This window comes from Eubalaena glacialis, chromosome 1, assembly GCF_028564815.1.
Source record: "Eubalaena glacialis isolate mEubGla1 chromosome 1, mEubGla1.1.hap2.+ XY, whole genome shotgun sequence".
Taxonomy (NCBI): Eukaryota; Metazoa; Chordata; class Mammalia; order Artiodactyla; family Balaenidae; genus Eubalaena; species Eubalaena glacialis.
The window spans coordinates 199,803,548-199,823,165 of record NC_083716.1 but is presented as its reverse complement, the minus strand read 5'-3'; the positions used below and the strand labels follow the sequence as shown (position 1 = coordinate 199,823,165).

Here is a 19,618-nt window from a genome sequence, read left to right as displayed (position 1 = left end):
ATTCATTGATGAGGTCTAGTCATTTTTTGGTGACGTCTTTAGGATTATCTATGTGTAGTATCATGTCATCTGCAAAAAGTGACAGTTTTACTATTTCTTTTTCAAATTGGATTCCTTTTATTTTTTTGTCTTCTCTGATTGCTGTGGTGAGGACTTCCAAAACTATGTTGAATAAAAGTGGCGAGAGTGGGCATCGTTGTCTTGTATCTGATCTTAGAGGAAATCCTTTCAGCTTTTCACCATTGAGTATGATGCTAGCTGTGGGTTTGTCATTTATGGTCTTTATTATGTTGAGGTGTATTCCTTCTATGCCCACTCTCTGGAGAGTTTTTATCATAAATGGATGTTGGATTTTATCAAAAGCTTTTTTTGCATCTGTTGAAATGACCATGTGGTTTTTATTCTTCTATTTGTTAATGTGGTGTATCACATTGATTGATTTATGGATATTGAAAAGTCCTCACATCGCTGGGATAAATCCCTCTTGATCATGGTGCATGATTGTTTTAATGTATTGTTGGATTGGGTTTGATAGTATTTTGTTGAGGATTTTTGCATCTATGTTCATCAGTCATGTTGGCCTGTTGTTTTCTTTTTTTGTGATCTTTGTTTAGTTTTGGTATCAGGTTGATGGTGACCTCATAGTTGAGTTTGGGAGTGTTCCTTCATCTGAAATTTTTTGGAATAGTTTCAGAAGGATAAGTGTTAACTCTTCTCTAAATGTTTGGTAGAATTCACCTGTGAAGCAATCTGGTCCTGGACTTTTGTTTGTTGGGAGTTTTTAAATTACTGATTCAATTTCAGTACTGGTAACTGGTCTGTTCATATTCTCTATTTCTTCCTGGTTCAGTCTTGGGAGATGGTACTTTTCTAAGAATTTGTCCATTTCTTCTAAGTTGTCCATTTTACTGGCATATAGTTGTTCATAGCAATCTCTCATAATCCTTTGTATTTCTGTGGTGTCAGTTGTAACTTCTCCTTTTTCATTTCTGCTGTTATTGATTTGGGCCCTCTCTTTTGTTTCTTGGTGAGTCTGGTTAAAGGTTTATCAATTTTGTACCAACTTTTACTTTCATTGATTTTTTTTCTTTTCTTTTTTTTTAGTCTCTATTTCATTTATTTCTGCACTGATCTTTATGATTTCTTTCCTTTTACTAACTTTGAGTTTTGTTTGTTCTTCTTTCTCTTGTTGCTTTAGGCGTAAAGTTAGGTTGTTTATCTGAGATTTTTCTTGTTTCCTGAGGTAAGCTTTTATCGCTATAAGCTTCGCTCTTAGAACTGCTTTTTACTGCTTCCCATAGGTTTTAGGTCATCACGTTTTTGTTTTCATTTGTCTCTAGGTATTTTTTTATTTCCTGTTTGATTTCCTCAGTGATCCATTGGTTGTTTAGTAGCATATTGTTTAGCCTCCAGGTGTTTGTGTTTTTGCAGTTTTTTTCTTGTAGTTGATTTCTAATCTCATAGTGTTGTGGTTGGAAAACATACTTGATATGATTTCAATTTTCTTAAAGTTACTGAGGCTTGCTTTGTGGCCCAGCATGTGATCTATCCTGGAGAATAGAAAAGAATGTGTATTCTGCTGCTTTCAAATGGAATGCTCTAAAATTTCAGTTAAATTAAAATTTCAGTTAAATCTGCTCTAGTGTGTCATTTAAGACCTCTATTTCTTTATTAATTTTCTGTCTGGATGATCTGAACATTGGTGTAAGTAGGGTGTTAAAGTCCCCCACTATTATTTTGTTACTGTCAGTTTCTCCTTTTATGTCTGTTAACATTTGCCTTATATATTGAGGTGCTCCTGTGTTGGTTGCATATATATTTACAATTTCTTATTCTCATTTCTTATTTCATTTAAGTCTGAGAAAATGTCATCTCTTTTCTGAACATCCTATCTGGACTAGCATGTCAGCTCAACTTCCTCACTTTCTGTATTATTATTTTGATCTTTTTCTCCGTAGAACTTATAACTACATTAAATTATAGCATATGCTTGTTTTCTTATTACTATCAGTCTTTCTTGCTAGAACACAAGTTAAAGAAGAGTAGAACTATGTGAGTTTTTCTGAAGGCTCTTCAGTGCCTTGAATAGGATGGAGCATATCCAAGTGCAAAATTCATATTAAATATTTGTTGAATAAATGAACAAATCGATAAAGCAATGTTTAGATTAAATAATAATACCAAAAAATGTGGGGAGAAGATAATTATTTGGAAATATACATGAGAGAAAAGTTAAATAATCAAGATTTAGGAAATAAAGACTAGACAGCAAATGCACAGACCCCTTTCTCCAGCCCTCCTCTTTCTGAGGCCATAAGATGGCTTCTTTCTCCCTACTTGAGATTTCAGATTCCTATTAGAGAGAAACTGATTGGCTCAACCTTAGATCAGGTAACTATACCTGGATCAGACCACTGTAGCCAGCATGGCACAGTCACACAATATGGGCACTGTCACTGATAATACAGATTCATATACTGTTGCTATTCCCAGGGATGAGAGAAAGTTTTGAGCTCAGCAGATAACTAAGGAGACAACTACCACTTAATGCTAATCATAAGAAATAAACGGACTTTTAAAATTCCTGTATTTACAGTAGTTTTCATGTTCTAGTGATGAAATACTTTATCTTTCAGTTTGATATTATTTTAACAATTTCTCTATTAATATATATTTATTCTGGAAGATTTGGAGATCAGTCATTTATTGCTTAGTCACGATTTATTCGGATTAATTGAGATTGTCTTATTACATCAAAAATTTGAGGGAAGTGAATATTGTTAAAAAAGAATTGATTGTATATTTTAGTATACCTTGTTGTTGTAAAGACAAAGAGAGAAAGCAGCTTTAGATAATAGAGGGTAATATGAGAAGTTCAACATCAAATGTATTTCATAAGTTAGAACTATGTGAAGGTTTTTTTGTTTTTAAATTTATTCAACTGAAATAGTTCACACACGCTTGACACCAGTGTTTGAGAGTATTAGTTTCTCCATATCCTTCCCAGCATAGCTACATAAAGTTTAGTGTACAATAGAGGAAAAACTACTTACTTTGAATTTTGCAATAGCTCAACCAGTTTAGTTTTACTGTATGACTCAACCTCTAGTTTTACTGTAAAATTGTAGAAAGTATAAAATGACTATTGAAATATTGATGAAAATTCAAAAAGGCAGGGCACAATGTTATGTTGAAATGGTAGTTGAATGGGATAGAAATTGGACAGAAATGGGTTTTAATCTCTGCCCTATCCATATGAGATTGAGCTTGGAAAATACTTATGGGTCTTGAAATACTTATGTGTAAAGTGAGAATAATTAGTCCACAGTGATATTTAAAATCATATGAGGTAATATATTAAAAATACCACAATTTTTTTTTTTTTGTAAAAGACAGTTTAAATAAATGACAAAATTAGCTTTGGAAAAATACATGAGAAATTGATGTTGCTGGTTGCCTCTGGTGAGAAGAACTGAATGAATTTTCCAAGAGTGAGAAAAAGAATTTTTTGTATACCTTTGTGTACTCTTTTGGTTATGAACCATGGGAATGTATAGCCAATACAAAGATGAATAAATGATGTTGAAAGCCAAGTAAAATGTCCCCTTCTCTATCCTTCCTGATTCTTTAGCGAGACCACAAGTAAAAGAAATTTAACATATAGGTAAAAAGTCTTAGCAGGTAAGACATTATTTTTTAAATATGTAAGCACTGAATAAAGTTAAATCATTTTAGATTATAAAAAGATTTTTTCATCTCCCCTATTTAGTCCCTTTTATTTGGGTTTAGGATTAAAGTATTAAGATTGATTGTTAGTAAAAACCATACTCAACTGAAAATTGCCTATTTTTCACTTTTAATATATGTTAGACTACCTGAAAAGCATAAAAATACTAGAAAAAAGTAGTTTTACTATATAAAATGTGCTTATTATATAAAATATTATAGTAACTACCTGCTTTGTTCTTTATGTTTAATGAGTCTTGTGTTTAACCTATTTTTGCCTAATCTTATCATTAGCACAAATATTCATTTAGCATTCAACGTTTTTCTAACAGTTTAGAAAATTAAGAAAAACAAATATTAAACATGTTCATGTTTATTCAGCAGCAGACACCCAGTGCTCTATACCTGTTAAATGGCTTATCTGTGTAGTAATCACATTGCTTTTGAAAGGTAAAAGTGCCAAATACTCAGGTTAGTCTTCGTATGTTAAATAATGTGTTCTAGCCTGCGAACTATTTCTTCCTATGCCAAATAACTCAAAAACAATTACTCACAATGATGATGCAGGGAAATTATTTTAGGATATTGTTAACTGAAGCTCAATAATACTTTTAGTTTTAAAATAACATCTCATACCTGTGCAGTGCTTTACACTTTCACATGTTATCATCTGATTTGATTTGATTATCTTTAAATGGCATATGGCTCTTTAACAAAGACAATAGTGATTCAATTTCTTCCCAGGGCTGAACATGGCATAAGATAAAAATAAAATTTGACATGAACAAAACATGTAATCCAGCAGGATATGGAGCTTAAAACATCTTTTTTTTCCCATTGAAAATCAAATTTGCCATAGACATCGTAATGCCCAAAGGATAATGCTAGAAATGCTATGCAGATTTAAAAATTATGTCTGTGTTTTGCTGGCACTTATGTTCAAGTATAGTTGTCTCATCACATTTTAAAACGGGCAAAATTCCATTTTGACAGATGGACAAAAGCAGTAAATGCCAACTTTCAGTGTGTCAGAATCATGTACAAAAGGCTTGCTTAGAAGGCCAAGAGAATGAAAATGTTCTAAAATTCATCTATTCTGCTATTAAAAATAAAACATTACTACTTCAGTTAAGTTTTGTGGCATTTAGGATTACCAGTTAATCACACCTTCAACATTATGGCAATTATGAATAACCACAATAACAAAAATTGCATTGATTTGATAAATCCAGGGATGGCGTAAGATGCTTCAGAAAGTAGAGAGTATTACAAAGGAAAGTGTAGAAACAAATTGAAAGGGATGCTGAGAAAGGGATAAAAGCATTAAAGGTATTGTTAGAGACCTTGGCCTTTAAAGACTTATTCAATCTTGAGATTCAGGGACTATATTACTTTTTTCTCCTGTGCAGTTTTGTAGACAATAAGTAGAGCAAAATGATATCTACATACAATCCCTAAAATTATTTCGTATCGTAAAAATGCAAGTGGCAATTTCAATTTATTTTAGGCTTTTATTCAAAAAATAGGCATCAGCTGATTTTTATATTAAGAATATATATTCTTTGGGGGGATTTTTAAAATGGATAAATGAATGCATTAAAAAGTCACACATTAAATGTTGGGTTAATGTTAGGTTGTAGCATTTTTGACTAAATTTTTTTTTGACTAAATTGCAAGCTATTTGATTAAGAATAGTAAATCAAGCGTTTCACCATCCCAGGTGTGTTAGTTTTCGTTTTTGTTTTTGTTTTTCTCCCTATGGCGGAAGTAACAAGTCACTACAAACAAGGGTTGAAAATAACAGACATTTATTATCTTACAGTTCTGAAGGTTAGATGTTGCACACAGATCTCATTGGGCTAAACTCAAAATACTGGCGGAGTTGCATTCTTTCCTGGGAGCTCTAGGAAAGAATCCATTTCCTTGCTTTTTCCAGCTTCTAGAGATTGCTCCAATTAGTTGAATCGTGCCCCCTAACTCCATCTTCAAAGCCAGCAACTTTACATCTCTCTGATTGTTCTTCTATAGTCACATCTCCCTCTGACTCTCTTTTTCTGCTTCCCTCTTATAGTTTTAAGTATCCTGTGATTACATTAGACCTTCCTAGGTAATCCAAGAAAATGTCTCTAATTTAAAGCCAGCTGATTAGCAACCTTATGTCCATCTTCAATCTTAATTCCTCTTTACTGTGTAATTTAGCATATTCATATGTTCCATGGATTAGTATGTGAACATTTTTTGTAACGGTAGTTACTATTGTACCTATCACAGTGTGCCCTCTAGGCTGCAAAAATGCATGTCTATCCTACATGAAAAATACATTCACCTCTCATCAAGATCTCCAAAAAGTCTCAACCCATTAGAGCATCTACTCAAAGTGCAAAATCTCAATTTAATCACAGCAGTTAAAAAAGTCCCAAATTTTATCATCTAAATCATCTGAATTAGATAGATTTGGATGAGGCTTTGTGTGTAATTCATTCTGGAGCAAAATTCTTTTCCATCTGTGGACCTGGGAAACAAGAAAATAAGCTATCTATTCCTAGAATACAATGGTAAGAAAGAAATAGGAGTAATGGTAGATATTTCTGTTCAAAAAAAGGTGAAAATGGAAGGAAAAAAGGAAACACTAGTGCCAAGCATTATCAAAATCAAGCTGGGTAAACTCCATTAGGTTTTAAGGCCTGTGAATAGGTGGTGCCACTCTGCACTCCAGGCCCATGACTCCACTCACTGAGTCATCCTTTTATTTTCATGAAAGATCACATGTTTGCAGCTGAGTAGTTTTATCAGACTAGCCTTTAGACATTTGAAAGTACAACAGCCTTTTTTTTTTTTTTTTTAATAAATGTATTTATTTATTTCTTTTTGGCTGAGTTGGGTCTTCATTGCTGTGCGTGGGCTTTCTCTAGTTGTGGTGAGCGGGGGCTACTCTTCATTGCGGTGCGCAGGCTTCTCATTGCGGTGGCTTCTCTTGTTGTGGAGCGTGGGCTCTAGGCGCACGGGCTTCAGTAGTTGCAGCACGTGGGCTCAGTAGTTGTGGCTTGCAGGCTCTAGAGCGCAGGCTCAGTAGTTGTGGCACACGGGCTTAGTTGCTCTGCAGCATGTGGGATCTTCCCGGACCAGGGATTGAATCCGTGTCTCCTGCATTAGCAGGTGGATTCTTAACCACTGTGCCACCAGGGAAGTCCTCAACAGCCTTTTTTTTATTTCACATACTCTCTCTGTCCTTTCAGGTCCAAAATGCAGTGTTTCTTTTAGTTTAAAATTCTCAAGAATTCTGTGGGTCTCCCGTGTATGTCAGAGAAATTCACTCCATTGGGGAAGAGATCCCTCCACAGATTTTTCTTAAATAACCTCATATCTATTTCTGTCTTCTGCTGAGATGGCTCAGGGGATCTATTCATAACATACTTAATCTCTTCCGATTGCTTTTTCTGCAACTAAATACTCTGACCTTTTGATCTTTCTGAAGTGCTATATTTGAAAAAGATTGTGAGGAATTTGGCTACAAGCCAAAAACCTATTGGGATCTTCTGGGTCCAACTATAGGCAATTACAGGGCAGGCTTCATGAGAATCATCTGTTCCCCACGCACCAGATTTGGTGCACATCCAAGGCCTTGCAGTTTTCTAGACTTTCATTCAAAGGCTCAGCACCGCTCACTTCCATAGGTCAGCCATGTTCATATGCATAGCTGCATTCCTAACCCAGGGGCCTCTATTCTGACACCTTTTAATCAGAGGCCTCAGTTGAGAAAATTCCCAGGCTCCTACGCTAAGACCTCATCATTGGAGGCTTTGGCTATCTCCCTACTTCCTAGCTCATGGTTTCATAGATAGTCAGAAGCCTATTTATCAGGGCTCTTTGACAGTGAGGTGTTTCTCTTTGTCTGCCCTGTATCCACTTGACTTTCCTGGTGCTCTTCCATGGCGAAAAATGGAACATAAGTGAGCAAGTGCTTCTTTTTGCCCCTTGAATTCACTGTTGCTGTAAGTAAGTGAGGGCTTATTTGCTACTTTCCGTTTAGCTTGTTGTTCTAATTGACTACCTCAACTCCTGAGTCCTTAGCATTTTCTCTAGGAAGAGTGAATCTCTTAATTGTAGAGTCCTTTGCTATCTAGGAAGGCTGAAAAATTTCTGAATCATCAAGTTCTGCTTTCATTTTTGTTTAATAGTTCTTCCATTAATCCATCTCTTTCCTCTCTCATTCTACTATGAGCAGTAAGAAGAAACCAGGTCATACCTTTAACAAACACTATGCTTGAAATTCTTTCAGATAAATGTCCATTTTCTCCACTTACAAGTTCTGCTTTCCATATAATAGTGGGACGTGATTCCGCTAAGCTTTCTTTCACTGTACAGCAAGGAGCCTCTTTCCCAAATTTCCAGTAGCACTTCCCCATTTCCTTCTGAACTTTTACCAGCAGTGCCTTTAGTGTTCATATTTCTATAGTCTATTCAGAACAGTAGGTATTCTCTAAGGCAATACATGTTTTCTCTACCATGCTCCTGACTTTGTTTTGAGTACTCCTTAGCACAGCTGTTAACATCCATATTACTACTAACAGTTTATTCAAGGAAATCTAGATGTTTTCTATCAAAACCCTTGAAATTCTTTGATCTATAATATTTTTCTATAGCCTTGTAACAATTTACCAAAATTTAGTGGCTTAAACCAACACGAATTTATCATCTTACGTTTCTGTAGGTCAGAAGTCTGATTTGGTTCTCACTGGATTAAATTCAAGGTGTTGACAGGACTTCATTGCCTTTTGAAGGCTCTGGTTAGGTGAGGGAAGGGAATCCATTTCCTCGTCTTGTCCAGCTTCTACAATCCACCTGCATTTATTGGATCATGGCCCCCTTCCTCCATCTTCAAAGTGTGCAATGTTGTATTTCTCTGACCATTCTTGCACAATCACATCTCCCTCTGATTCTCTTCTTCTACCTCCCACATATACTTTTAAGGACTTTTGTGATTACATTGGATCCACCTAGATAATCCAGGATAATGCCCTCATTTTAAGGTCACTTGATTAGCAACCATAATTTCATCTGCAACCTTAATTCCCCTTTGCTGTATACTCTAACATATGCACAGGTTTCAGGAATTAGGACATGGACATCTGTGAAAGGCTATTATTCTCCCTACCACATTAAGTTTAAGGTAGACATTATAGTTGAAGGTATATTGACTACAGAGAGTAGCAAATACACTTACTAAATATCTCATGGCATTTCTGCAAAATGGTATCACATGTAGAAATTTTTTCAAATGCCAACACAGAGATTCCCATTCTGTAACTTTAGGGCAGGGCAAATAAATTGGTATTAAAAAAAATATATTTCAGCCAAGTTTGCAATAAAAAATTTAACAAGGTCTCAATTGTTCTAAGATATATTGTGATGTATCCTTCCATAGAACTTGTAACAGTTGCAAGAAAAAGTGTGCAAAGATAATCTGAGCATTACTCATGATACCTAGGTTTCAGGTTGTTTTCTGCCATCAGAGGTCTACATAGGACCTTGATTTCTCTAACATAAATTTTACTTTCTGGGATGTGGCGAATCTTTGAAAATATGATGATACAACTATATTGGAAGTGTTTTGTTAATTAAGTGTGCTAAATTTTTATTATTATATTTTCCTATTTTTAAGCAACCAAAATTCAAAATTTAACAGCATGGACTTTTTTTTCAAAAATGATTGCCATGGTGTTTATTTAGATCTTCCAACATGTCCATAAAGATGCTGAGATGGTTTTTAGTCTAATTTTTATAAACTAGACACTGCTTCATGTCCTTATTAAGTTTTTTGGCATTTTGGTAAAGATATTTAAACTATGCTTTAAATAGCCCCTTTTCTCAACTATAGCAATACCTCAACTTAATTATGGTGTCAATATCTTAGATCTAAGGGCATTCAATTTCAGGACCATACATTGAAATTCATTACTTTAAAGCTTTCTTGCATTAAATGAGTAATAAGGGAAAGTTTGTTTGTTTACTTGCTTATTTTTGATTCAGTGTCCATGTACTTGCTTAAAACTTGTCACAGTATCACCAATTGCTATTTTCTGTTATTAAAACCTATGACCAAATATATTATATACAGATGTAAAAAATGTTTTTTCTACCCCAAATACATTTTCATCAAAAGGAAAAAAGAAGAAATCCTGAGTAGCAATAAGTTAAACTACAAAACTAGCACAAAATTTTTGGTAGCATTAACCTAATCAGTTGATTACATATTTAGGTATTTACCAGGAGTTACAGAGACAAAAATGTCACCGAATAAGTAAGAAAGCCAGCAAACTCACTTTACCTACAGATTCTCTGATCAGCATATCTTGTATTTCACTGTGGGTGCTAAAGGCTTGCACTATCCACCTCCCTTCCTCGATTAATATTTGAACTGATGCTTGTCCTAGAAGAAAGAAATGTCAAGAAGTAGGACACCTTCAAATTCAGTCTTCATAATTATTATAGCCAAATTTGGAAGGGATAAGATTTCTTTCAGTATCTTCCCAGGGCCAAATATGGTGTGAAACTTAAAATGCCAATACTATAATACAATTACTATACTATTTACTTCTGGATTTATATTACAGACATTGAAGCACGTTTTGAAAAGAGGTGTGAATATTAATGTATTTATGTTGTTATTCCCCTAGTATCAGTGAAAAGATCATGTGCAAAGAGATTAGATGACTTCCAAGATCCCAGAGTGACACTGCAGTGAAAGTAGCTCAGTCAGTTCAAAACTATGTTTATTAAAGATCTGCAATACTTGCCTTAAAAAAAAAAAAAAATTAATCAAATAGTCAAATCTTATAATAAGACACACAAAATACCCTTAAAATTTGTGAAATGAGTTCAGGAATTGTAAGAAAAGTAATTGGTATCTTCAAAACTTCCTTTCAAGCATCACAGGACTAAAACATAATAAGAGAAAATGAACTTTGTTTGAACTCTGCAGACTAACACTTTTCATCATTGTTAATATGTTTCACTTACATTAACAGTTCTCTGTGAGTTCCCTCTTGTGGCTAATCTAAAATATAAAAAGATGTTTTCTTCATTTACCTATGATGGTACTGCATTAGGGAGATAACACACTATAACTGCCAGCTGTATGAGAGATCTGTGTTTCAAATTCTTTTCTGGAGTAGTTTCTTAAATCTGTTGGTGATTAACATACATATTTTATGCCACTGTTATAGAAAGAAATATATTTTGCCAATTATTTTTCCTAGTTATTTCCAAACATATCAAAAGAATTGTAAACTAAATTATAACTCAAATATTGTCCTAGGAAATAGTAAAAGGTTTTCTATGTGCATATAATATACAAGCACATGAAGCACTTTTTTTTTTTTTTTTTTGCCTCAGAGGAGAAATACTGTTACAACTGTTTTGGAATATTTTGGGGACTTAAGACAATCTATATTTTATGCTTTAGAGCTCTGCTACTATGTGTCCTTATCCTACACCATTTTATCTCTACCATTCATATTGCATGATTTCCTGTCTTAGGATACAATCATTTAAGTTCATATATAGTTTATCTTCTTAATAAATTATAATCATCTTGTAAGATTCATATCTGATTGAACTCTACACATCCCCCAAACTCTTGGTTCAGTGCCCTAATATATGGTCAGTAAATAATATGAATTCAATTATGAACTCTCATAATCATGAAATTTTATTGGATGTATATTATATATGGTTATTTAAATAAATATGAATAATGCAAAATATTTAATTTCAATAAAAAGATGGTCTATCTATATTTACAAAATAATATGATAAAATATTTTTGTTTACTTTTCATTCACAGTTGTAACTGGTGATTTGTTATCATATGCATAGAAACTTCATGGTAAATTATCTGCACTTGACTAACCACTGGACTTTCTTACAATAAAACCAATTATATATCATGACTTCTAAGAATGACAATCAAATAGGATATTAGCAAAGGCTATATTGATTAGACATTAGTGTAGATTGAGTTGTAAATGCACAAAAGAGATTAATTAATAAACATATTATCAATTAACACAACAAAAGAGCGCATAGAACTTAGAGTGAAGAGTGGCTCCAAAGGAGGCAATAAGGGCAGAGTACTCATCTCTAACTGAACACAAGGATTGCCTGGAGAGCTCCCCGGCTCAGAGATCCTATTTAAGTGACCTGGGTGTGGCCCTGACATCAATAGTTTTTAAAAGCGTCTGTTCTATGCAAACAAAGCTGAAGGCCGCTGGTGTAGATTTCAGTATGATGCAGATGATGCAGTGACTTGTCAGTGTTACTAAGGATTTGAAATTCAGGCAATGGAAAGTTACTACTGGGTTTTAAGCAGGGCAGTCATAAATTCTCATTTGGTTATTGTAGGGAGAGTAAATTATACAGAAGAAAAGACAGAAATGGAAAACTAGTTAGAGACCTGGTCCAAAAGAGGAAAAACAGTGGTCTAAAGTAGTATGATGGCAAAGAACAAAAAGAGAAGTATAAGTAATTGACACAGTGGTTAAAGGTACAGACTTGAGTAATTCTTTCGCCATCCTTCTTAGCAGTGTGACCTCAAGTGGTTACCTTCCTCTATAGCCTGTTTTCACTATCTATAAAATAAGAATGATAATGTTAAATTAAATGTGTAGCTATAAGGATTATATGAGCTAACCTAGTAAGATGTTTTGCAATATAGAGTAAACGCTTATTATATATCAGCTATATAATTTTGTTTAAGTGGATTGGCTTAAAAGATAATTTGAATAACAATGATTCATTGAAATATTCATTCATCTATTAAGAAGAATATTGTATGTACAAAGGAGAATAGATATAAAGCTTTCTCCTTTCTAAGAGGGAGTATATTAGAGGTCTTATTTTGCTGGTCAATATTGATAACGAAAAGCGGGAGAAGCAAAGTTAGGAAAAGATACCAAAATAGTAACTCGAGAAGGACCCCTCATGTAACAACCATTAAGGATTTTGGAATTCAATAATGTAAAATCCCATTACATTACAAATTTATTCCTGACTTGGTATTTCTTTCACTTTGACCTATATAACTTGAATCTATTTTTAAAAGAGCACATCAAAATAATTTATTATAAGATTAAAGAGGTATTTTATTTCTAGAGCGTATTATTGTGTGTGATCTATTTTCAAAAGATATTTAAGAAATAATTCAAATTATTACCTAAATATTGATACTTAATAAAAATGAAATTGAGTACACATTCACAAACAATAACGATAATTGTTCTAATAGGCTTCAATAATTGAAAATTATTATTATTTAGTGCTATGTCCATTCAGAGTCCTCAAAAATATGCCTAAGTATTCACTGAATAAACACATTTTCATTGCATTAATAGAAACTTGGGTTATCTGTAGTTCCAGATTATATTGTTCCTTTGCTTTTACCACTACCATAGATTTATATTTATAAATTTGTTACTTTATCCAGTATATATTGAGGACTTTTCATATGTCAGGTACGGTTATGGGCTCTGGGGGATACAAGCGTGATAAAACATTAGAAACAACAACAAGAAAAACCCTAATCTACCCCCTTGGAACTTACACTCTAGTAAGAAGTGAATGACAATATACAACACTAATAAGTAAAACACATATTGTGTTAGATGGTGATACATAACAAAAGAAAATAAACTAGGAGAAGGAGTCAGGGAGTTGCCTAAGGTGAGGGTAAGTATAATATTAAAAAGAATAGTCGTGAGCAGCTCCTCGAGAAGGTCAAATTTGACAATAACGTCCGTCTTAACTGCAGCGAGAGTGGGATCTATGTAGGGGTTAGAGAGAATTTTAGGCTTTGGATAAGAGTTTGAAAGGAAACCCATATCTTTTTTCTCCGGCAACATGAAGAATAAATTTGTCACCAATAAGTAAGAGATCTGGGGAGAACAGTCAGGTATCCCATTTTGAAGATGCAAAATTTGAGACATCTTAGTGGATATATCTAGTGGAAAGTTGGAGATACAAGTCTTGGGTTCAGAGAGATGTCTAGATTTGAGAAAAATTGAGAATTGTTACAGATTATACATGCCTGAGAGACTATGTGTGTGTGTATGTATATGTATCACCTAGTTAAATTTAAATTACAGAAAAACAATGAATAATTTTTAATATAGTATATTCACACAATATTTAAGATAATATTGAATAGACGTAGTTATACTAAAACAAGATTGTTTTTTCTGAAATTCCAATTTAACTGGAAATCCTGCATTTTACCTGTCAACCCTACACATATATTTTATGTAAGGCTATGAGCCCTAATAGAAAAGAGAAAAGGCTCAAGGAGGTCCTGGGTACCCCAATGGTTACTTTGAGATCAGAAAGAAATGCTAAAGAATGATAAGAGGGAGTGGCCAATCAGTTAAGAGGGAAATTACAAACAGATTAAAGGGCAGAAAGTCTGGAGTGATATCCTTAAATAGGTAAGAGGAGGAAAAGATCTACTACAAAATAGAGGGACTGGCTTTCTCCAGAACCGTGGACACCTTGTGCACAGGAACAAGTACAAAGCAGAGGACATGCCACAGATGCAAGTTGTTAAGATGTGTGTGTGGACGGGGGAGAGGAAGCTAGTTGTATAAGTTTACTTCTGATTACTTCCATTTTTATCAATGCAATATACACGTAAGACCATCAGTAAAGATGGGGGAAGAGGTGTTGGAAGTTTGAAGTTTAAAGAAGGCATAGAAACAAATATATGTCTGAACTCTCATTTTCAAAGCAAACTTATTTTTTTTTTATTTTTTTTTTTTATTTACATACAGCATTTATTAAGGAAAAATGCACCCTGATGGACCAGGAAAATCTTAACCTGCCACAGAAATCAGACAGATGAAATACAATGTAATAGAAACAAAAATTTTCTCTTTTCCATGAAACCAACTCTAGGGATGCTAGTAAACTTAAATGCAAATATAAAGGCTGCCAGACCAATCTTCTATATAAATGCCTTCCAAACTTCCATTTCAGAGACCAGGATGAGGGATTTAGGGGGGACAATATTTGAATCAACATTTTATCTTCAATTCTTTGCTTCACTGACTTCTGACAGTTTGGCAAGTTGGGGGTCATCACATTTCAAAGAAATGCCAAAGCATGACAAATGCAATCTAAGAAAAATAGTATAAATTCCAAATGCCTGTACAATTTTCTATAGTTCCTAGCATTCTACCTCAAAGTTATCAGATTTAAAACTTAAGCCGTTTCCTTTAGATGGTATAATTTTAGCAAAAACCATTATCCAAAGTACAGGATAACTAAGGTAACACTAAAATCATATACCCAAAATTCAAGTCTAATGCCCTTTTGTTGTTCTGGGTTATTTGGTGTGTAGGAGGATGTATGCAGATATTAACTTTGTTTTTGAAAAAACCTGAAAATTTTCCAATCTGATTCTATCTTACAGTTTCCTCAGTATATGTTCAGGAATCTCCCTCTTTGGAACTGAATACTAGTTACTGGCCACCAACACGGTCCACTTAAAAACAGATCTCCACCCCTCATCCCCCATCTGCCATGGTCTAAAAAATGTGCCAGTTTCCACAGTTTGGGGCCTGTTACTTACAGCCAGAGCTGAAAACAAATATACTTCACCTTTGCTGGTTTCCAGATTTCAGCTTAATACAAACAGGAGTCATGGCCTTGACTGACCTCTTCTCTGTCCAACATTACTTTTGCAATTATTCTACTACAGAAGCTATTTTCCTTAAAAATATTAAGATTTATATGCTTAAATATTCAAACACTATGCATAAGGGTAAGACAAAGTAAGAAGTATTAATTTGGAAAAAAACAAAAATAAGAAACCTGAACAACTAGATATTATCTTATTTTTAAATAAAGGGGACCAAATTCCCTGGTTTCAAAATTCAAATTTGACTCTAGTTTAAAAGGAAGGAAAAAAAAAAAAAGGGACCAGTGATGTCATACATTAAATTCCTAGATAGGCTGTACTTCTTTATGTCAAATTTCACTTAAACAAACTTTAAGGTATCAGTGCAGAACAGAACTGCAGTGAAAGGACAGAAACATAAGCCTTCAATTATTATTTAAGAATAGGTATGACTTCAATCAAAATAAGGTTAGAAAACCCAAAGAAATATCAGGAGTTGGCCTCTTTCAGGGAGTCCTTTAAAAAAATCTACCATTTGGAATAACTACTGCACATCAGCTTTTGAGTTTTTTTTTAAATGAGTTAATATTCTTGTCTAACTATGTGAAAATTTTTAGAGTAATTTTATTAGGAGGAAATTGGACATAATTTGGTACCTTCCCACATGGCACACTGACATGGAATAAACAAAATGGCAGGTGGGAAAGGGGAAGGAGGAAGACACAGAAAGTATAGAGTTAATTATAACGGGTAAAAAAGTTTTTTAAAAAGTACGAGTGAAGAATTTGAAACCATAAGAACAAATTGTGTGCGTGTATATACATATATATGTATAAAACAATTTCGTATCTTAAAAAATAAAATTGGAATGTTATTTCACTTAAAATGTACAGCACACAAGATGTTTTGTAATGGTAAAAAGTGTACACCAATGTAAATTTTCACACTTTTCCAGTAAATGACAGTTCTGAATCAAAAAATTACTATTACAAACCCTTTAATCAAATGTTTATTTTTTGTTTCCAGCATTGTAACTTGCTATAATTCATAAACTTCAATCTAAGTAAGTTTTTAGACACTGACCTAGGGCCTTAAGCACTCACTTATCCAGCAGAGATTATTCACGCAGCTACCACTCTTGCATGGACAATGCTCACTGGTACCTGAACAATTTAAAGTGCATATGAATTCTTTTGATGAATGGAGACACAGCTGTAGTTTTGCACTAAATTTTCAATTACTGAATTGCATGTTTTTCATCTTGATACCTTATGATCATTAGAAAGCTACTTAGCACATGTTATAATCATACATCATGCTAAATGCCCATTTGTAACTGCAAGAAACTCATGTTACAGACACACTATTGTCTATATTATACAAAAGTCATGGCCACAAGTTTCCGCATAAGAGGTTTACTTCTCTATCTCTCAAAGCAAGAACTATCCCACAGTTCAGATTTACACAAGTTAAGTAGTGCCTCTTTTAAAATAAATAAAAAATAAAATGCTGTCCTGTCTGTGAAATTATAAATATTTCTAGTCCACTTTACATCATGTTAAAATGCTTATAAATGCATTATCTCCTAGTAAATACACATTATGGGACTGAAGCCAGTTAAAAAACAAAAACAAAAAACCAGTCATCACACTGGCCCATGGAAATATCTAGGGCTATTTTATATTTCCTACCACTAGGAAAATTAAACTAAATAAGGAAAAAAAAGCAAAGAAGAGAAAAGAAATTTTACAAAATGGCAAGTAGCATGACCTAAAAGAGTGTACTGAAATCTCTTCCTTCAATTCAGTAATGAAGTCCTTTCTGGAATGAACATTTATGGATAACTAGGTTAGGAAAGCATTCCTCTTAGTGCTCAGGGCAAAAAAACACAAGGTACGTTAAAATAATTTCTACATTCTATAAGGAAAGACAGACTTTGAAATGGAGTGACTGTTTTAAAGACCGCAAACCAAGATTTAGCCAGAATGTTCAAGATTGACAGGTTTTGATGGAGTGAAATCTTCACTGGCAACAAAGTTAAAAATCATAATCTTACAGATGCTGCTTATTTTTTACCAATGTGAAGAAAGGAAACATGATTGCAAGGTACAATACACACTGACAGGCTAAAATGAGAAATTATGAACAATTTAAGTAACCAAAATGTTTCCTGCTGAAACATAAAAACATGATTTCCAAATTGATTCAACTTGTAATATGTCTCTTAGAAGTGAGATGTTGTCTTAGTTCTGTGGACTGTTGAATTGCTCTTTACATAAATATTTCCTCCATCCTAAAAAAAAACCCAAAACGGCTTCTGAATGGCATTGACTCCTTCAGTGTGGGAAAGTAGTCTTGGCAAACTTGTTTCCAAGGCTCCCTCCAAGGTGATTCATTCCATCAAGTCTATAATATCTCCAGATCTACATGTCGAACTTCAGGATTTCGTTTTTTCAGTTCCTTCTCAAGTCTATCTACTTCAGCTCCTAAAGTATCAATAATATTTTCTCCATGTTTAAGCATAAAGGTCTCTAGTTCTTCAGGAGTCTTCACTTCTTGAATTTCTTGTAGCATTTGGTCAAAATCTTGTTTTTCCAAATATGATCTCGTAACAACTCGTCCATCAAAATCTACTTCTGCCTTAAATCTTACTTTCCCTAATCCTAGATCTGTGGCTTTAACGTCATGAATTGCCCTTACTGATGGGTCGTTCTCCAGGAGTTCAGTAAGCCGTTGTACTTGTTCTGGCTGGATGGATCGCCCTAAGAGTGCTTCTGTGTTAGTGTAGATGAGGAATGCTGAGACCACACCTAATAAGGTGCCCACACCCAAAGAACCTAGGCTGTCATACAGTGGATTGCCTGTTATAGAAGTAAGGCCCATACAAGTGGCTGCTATTGTCACTCCCAACACTGCTGCAGTATCCTCCAATAATATAACATTTGTACTAGGATCACGACTTTCCATTACATACTTGTACAGTGACATTCCTTTGGCCCGAGCACTCCTACGAAGCTCATTTACAGCAACAAGAAGTGTTGCTCCTTCAGATACTAATGATCCTGCTAAAATACAGTATGCCCATAGAAGAGATTCTATTGGTTGAGGATTAAGCAATCCCATGACTCCATGGTACCAAGATAATCCTGCACCCATCATGAAAATACCAACACCACTGATTAGTGAAGCAATATAGCGCATATTTGAAAATCCATACGGATGAGTAGGATCTGGTGTTTGAACAGACTTACTGATGCCCAATGCTAGTAAGGCCTGATTACAAGTATCAGATAAAGAGTGTATAGCTTCTGAGAACATACTTGCTGAACCCGTATAAATCCAGGCAAGAAATTTGAAGAAACAGTTTAATCCATTGATGCAAATGGCAACCATCACCACCTTTCCTGGCCCCTTAAAAAAAACTGATGTCGGTCTAGAGCGTGGCTTGGTATTGCCCAGAAACTCTCTATATTCTCTCAATATTTTTTGGTTTCTAAATAGCCTTTCTCTATATTCTATTTCTGCTTCCTTACGAAGTTTTTTCTCTCTGGCAAGAGCTTCAGGGCTTCCCCAAACTTCCAAAGATTTTGTCTCCACATCTGATCTCAAGTATACAGTAAAGGACTCGGTATCTTCATGAGGACTTCGTCGTCTGATTTTTCGAAGTTGTTCTAGATCACTGGATTTGAGGCAGAACTCATTCATTGCTCTGACTCCAGTGATGAAATTATTCTGAGTGTACTTTGGTCCATATTCCCTCTTTTTAAGGACGGCTTTGACTCTTACTTGGAGAGGTTCTTGCTTAATAAGTGGAGCTTTCAGTTCTGCACCAATATTCTCTGCTGCTTCATCAAATGATGGTACATTTTCCATTTTGTGAGTTTGTGATCCCTGTCCTTCTTTCTGAACATTTGTGGAATACAACTTTACTTGATTCAGTGTGCAACAGGGAACAATATTTGAAAAGCTTCCAAACGTCACTAAATTCTGCCATTCCTGGAGGTCGCTGGAGCCGCAGGCTACCGCCCTGCAGCGCAGACGAAGCCGGCACAGGGAGGACCAGCTACATCTGTGGGCCGCGGCGGCGGCGGCCAAGCCCAGTAACATCCTGGCGGGGCAAAGGCCCCCACTCGGACACCGCCTGCTACCTCCGCGCCGCCGCCGAAACCAACTGACTCCATAGACCGGACACTTCCGAACACCGACGCCTGCGCCGCCGCAGGC

General features: G+C 34.7%; 1 protein-coding gene across 1 annotated transcript; it reads right to left on the bottom strand.

The window, feature by feature from the left end:
- Positions 1–17,640: 17,640 nt before the first annotated feature.
- Positions 17,641–19,618, bottom strand: LOC133099697 (proton-coupled zinc antiporter SLC30A9, mitochondrial-like). Its single transcript, XM_061203515.1, has one exon. The coding sequence runs from the start codon at positions 19,499–19,501 to the stop codon at positions 17,801–17,803; it is 1,701 nt and encodes a 566-aa protein (XP_061059498.1). The 5' UTR covers positions 19,502–19,618; the 3' UTR covers positions 17,641–17,800.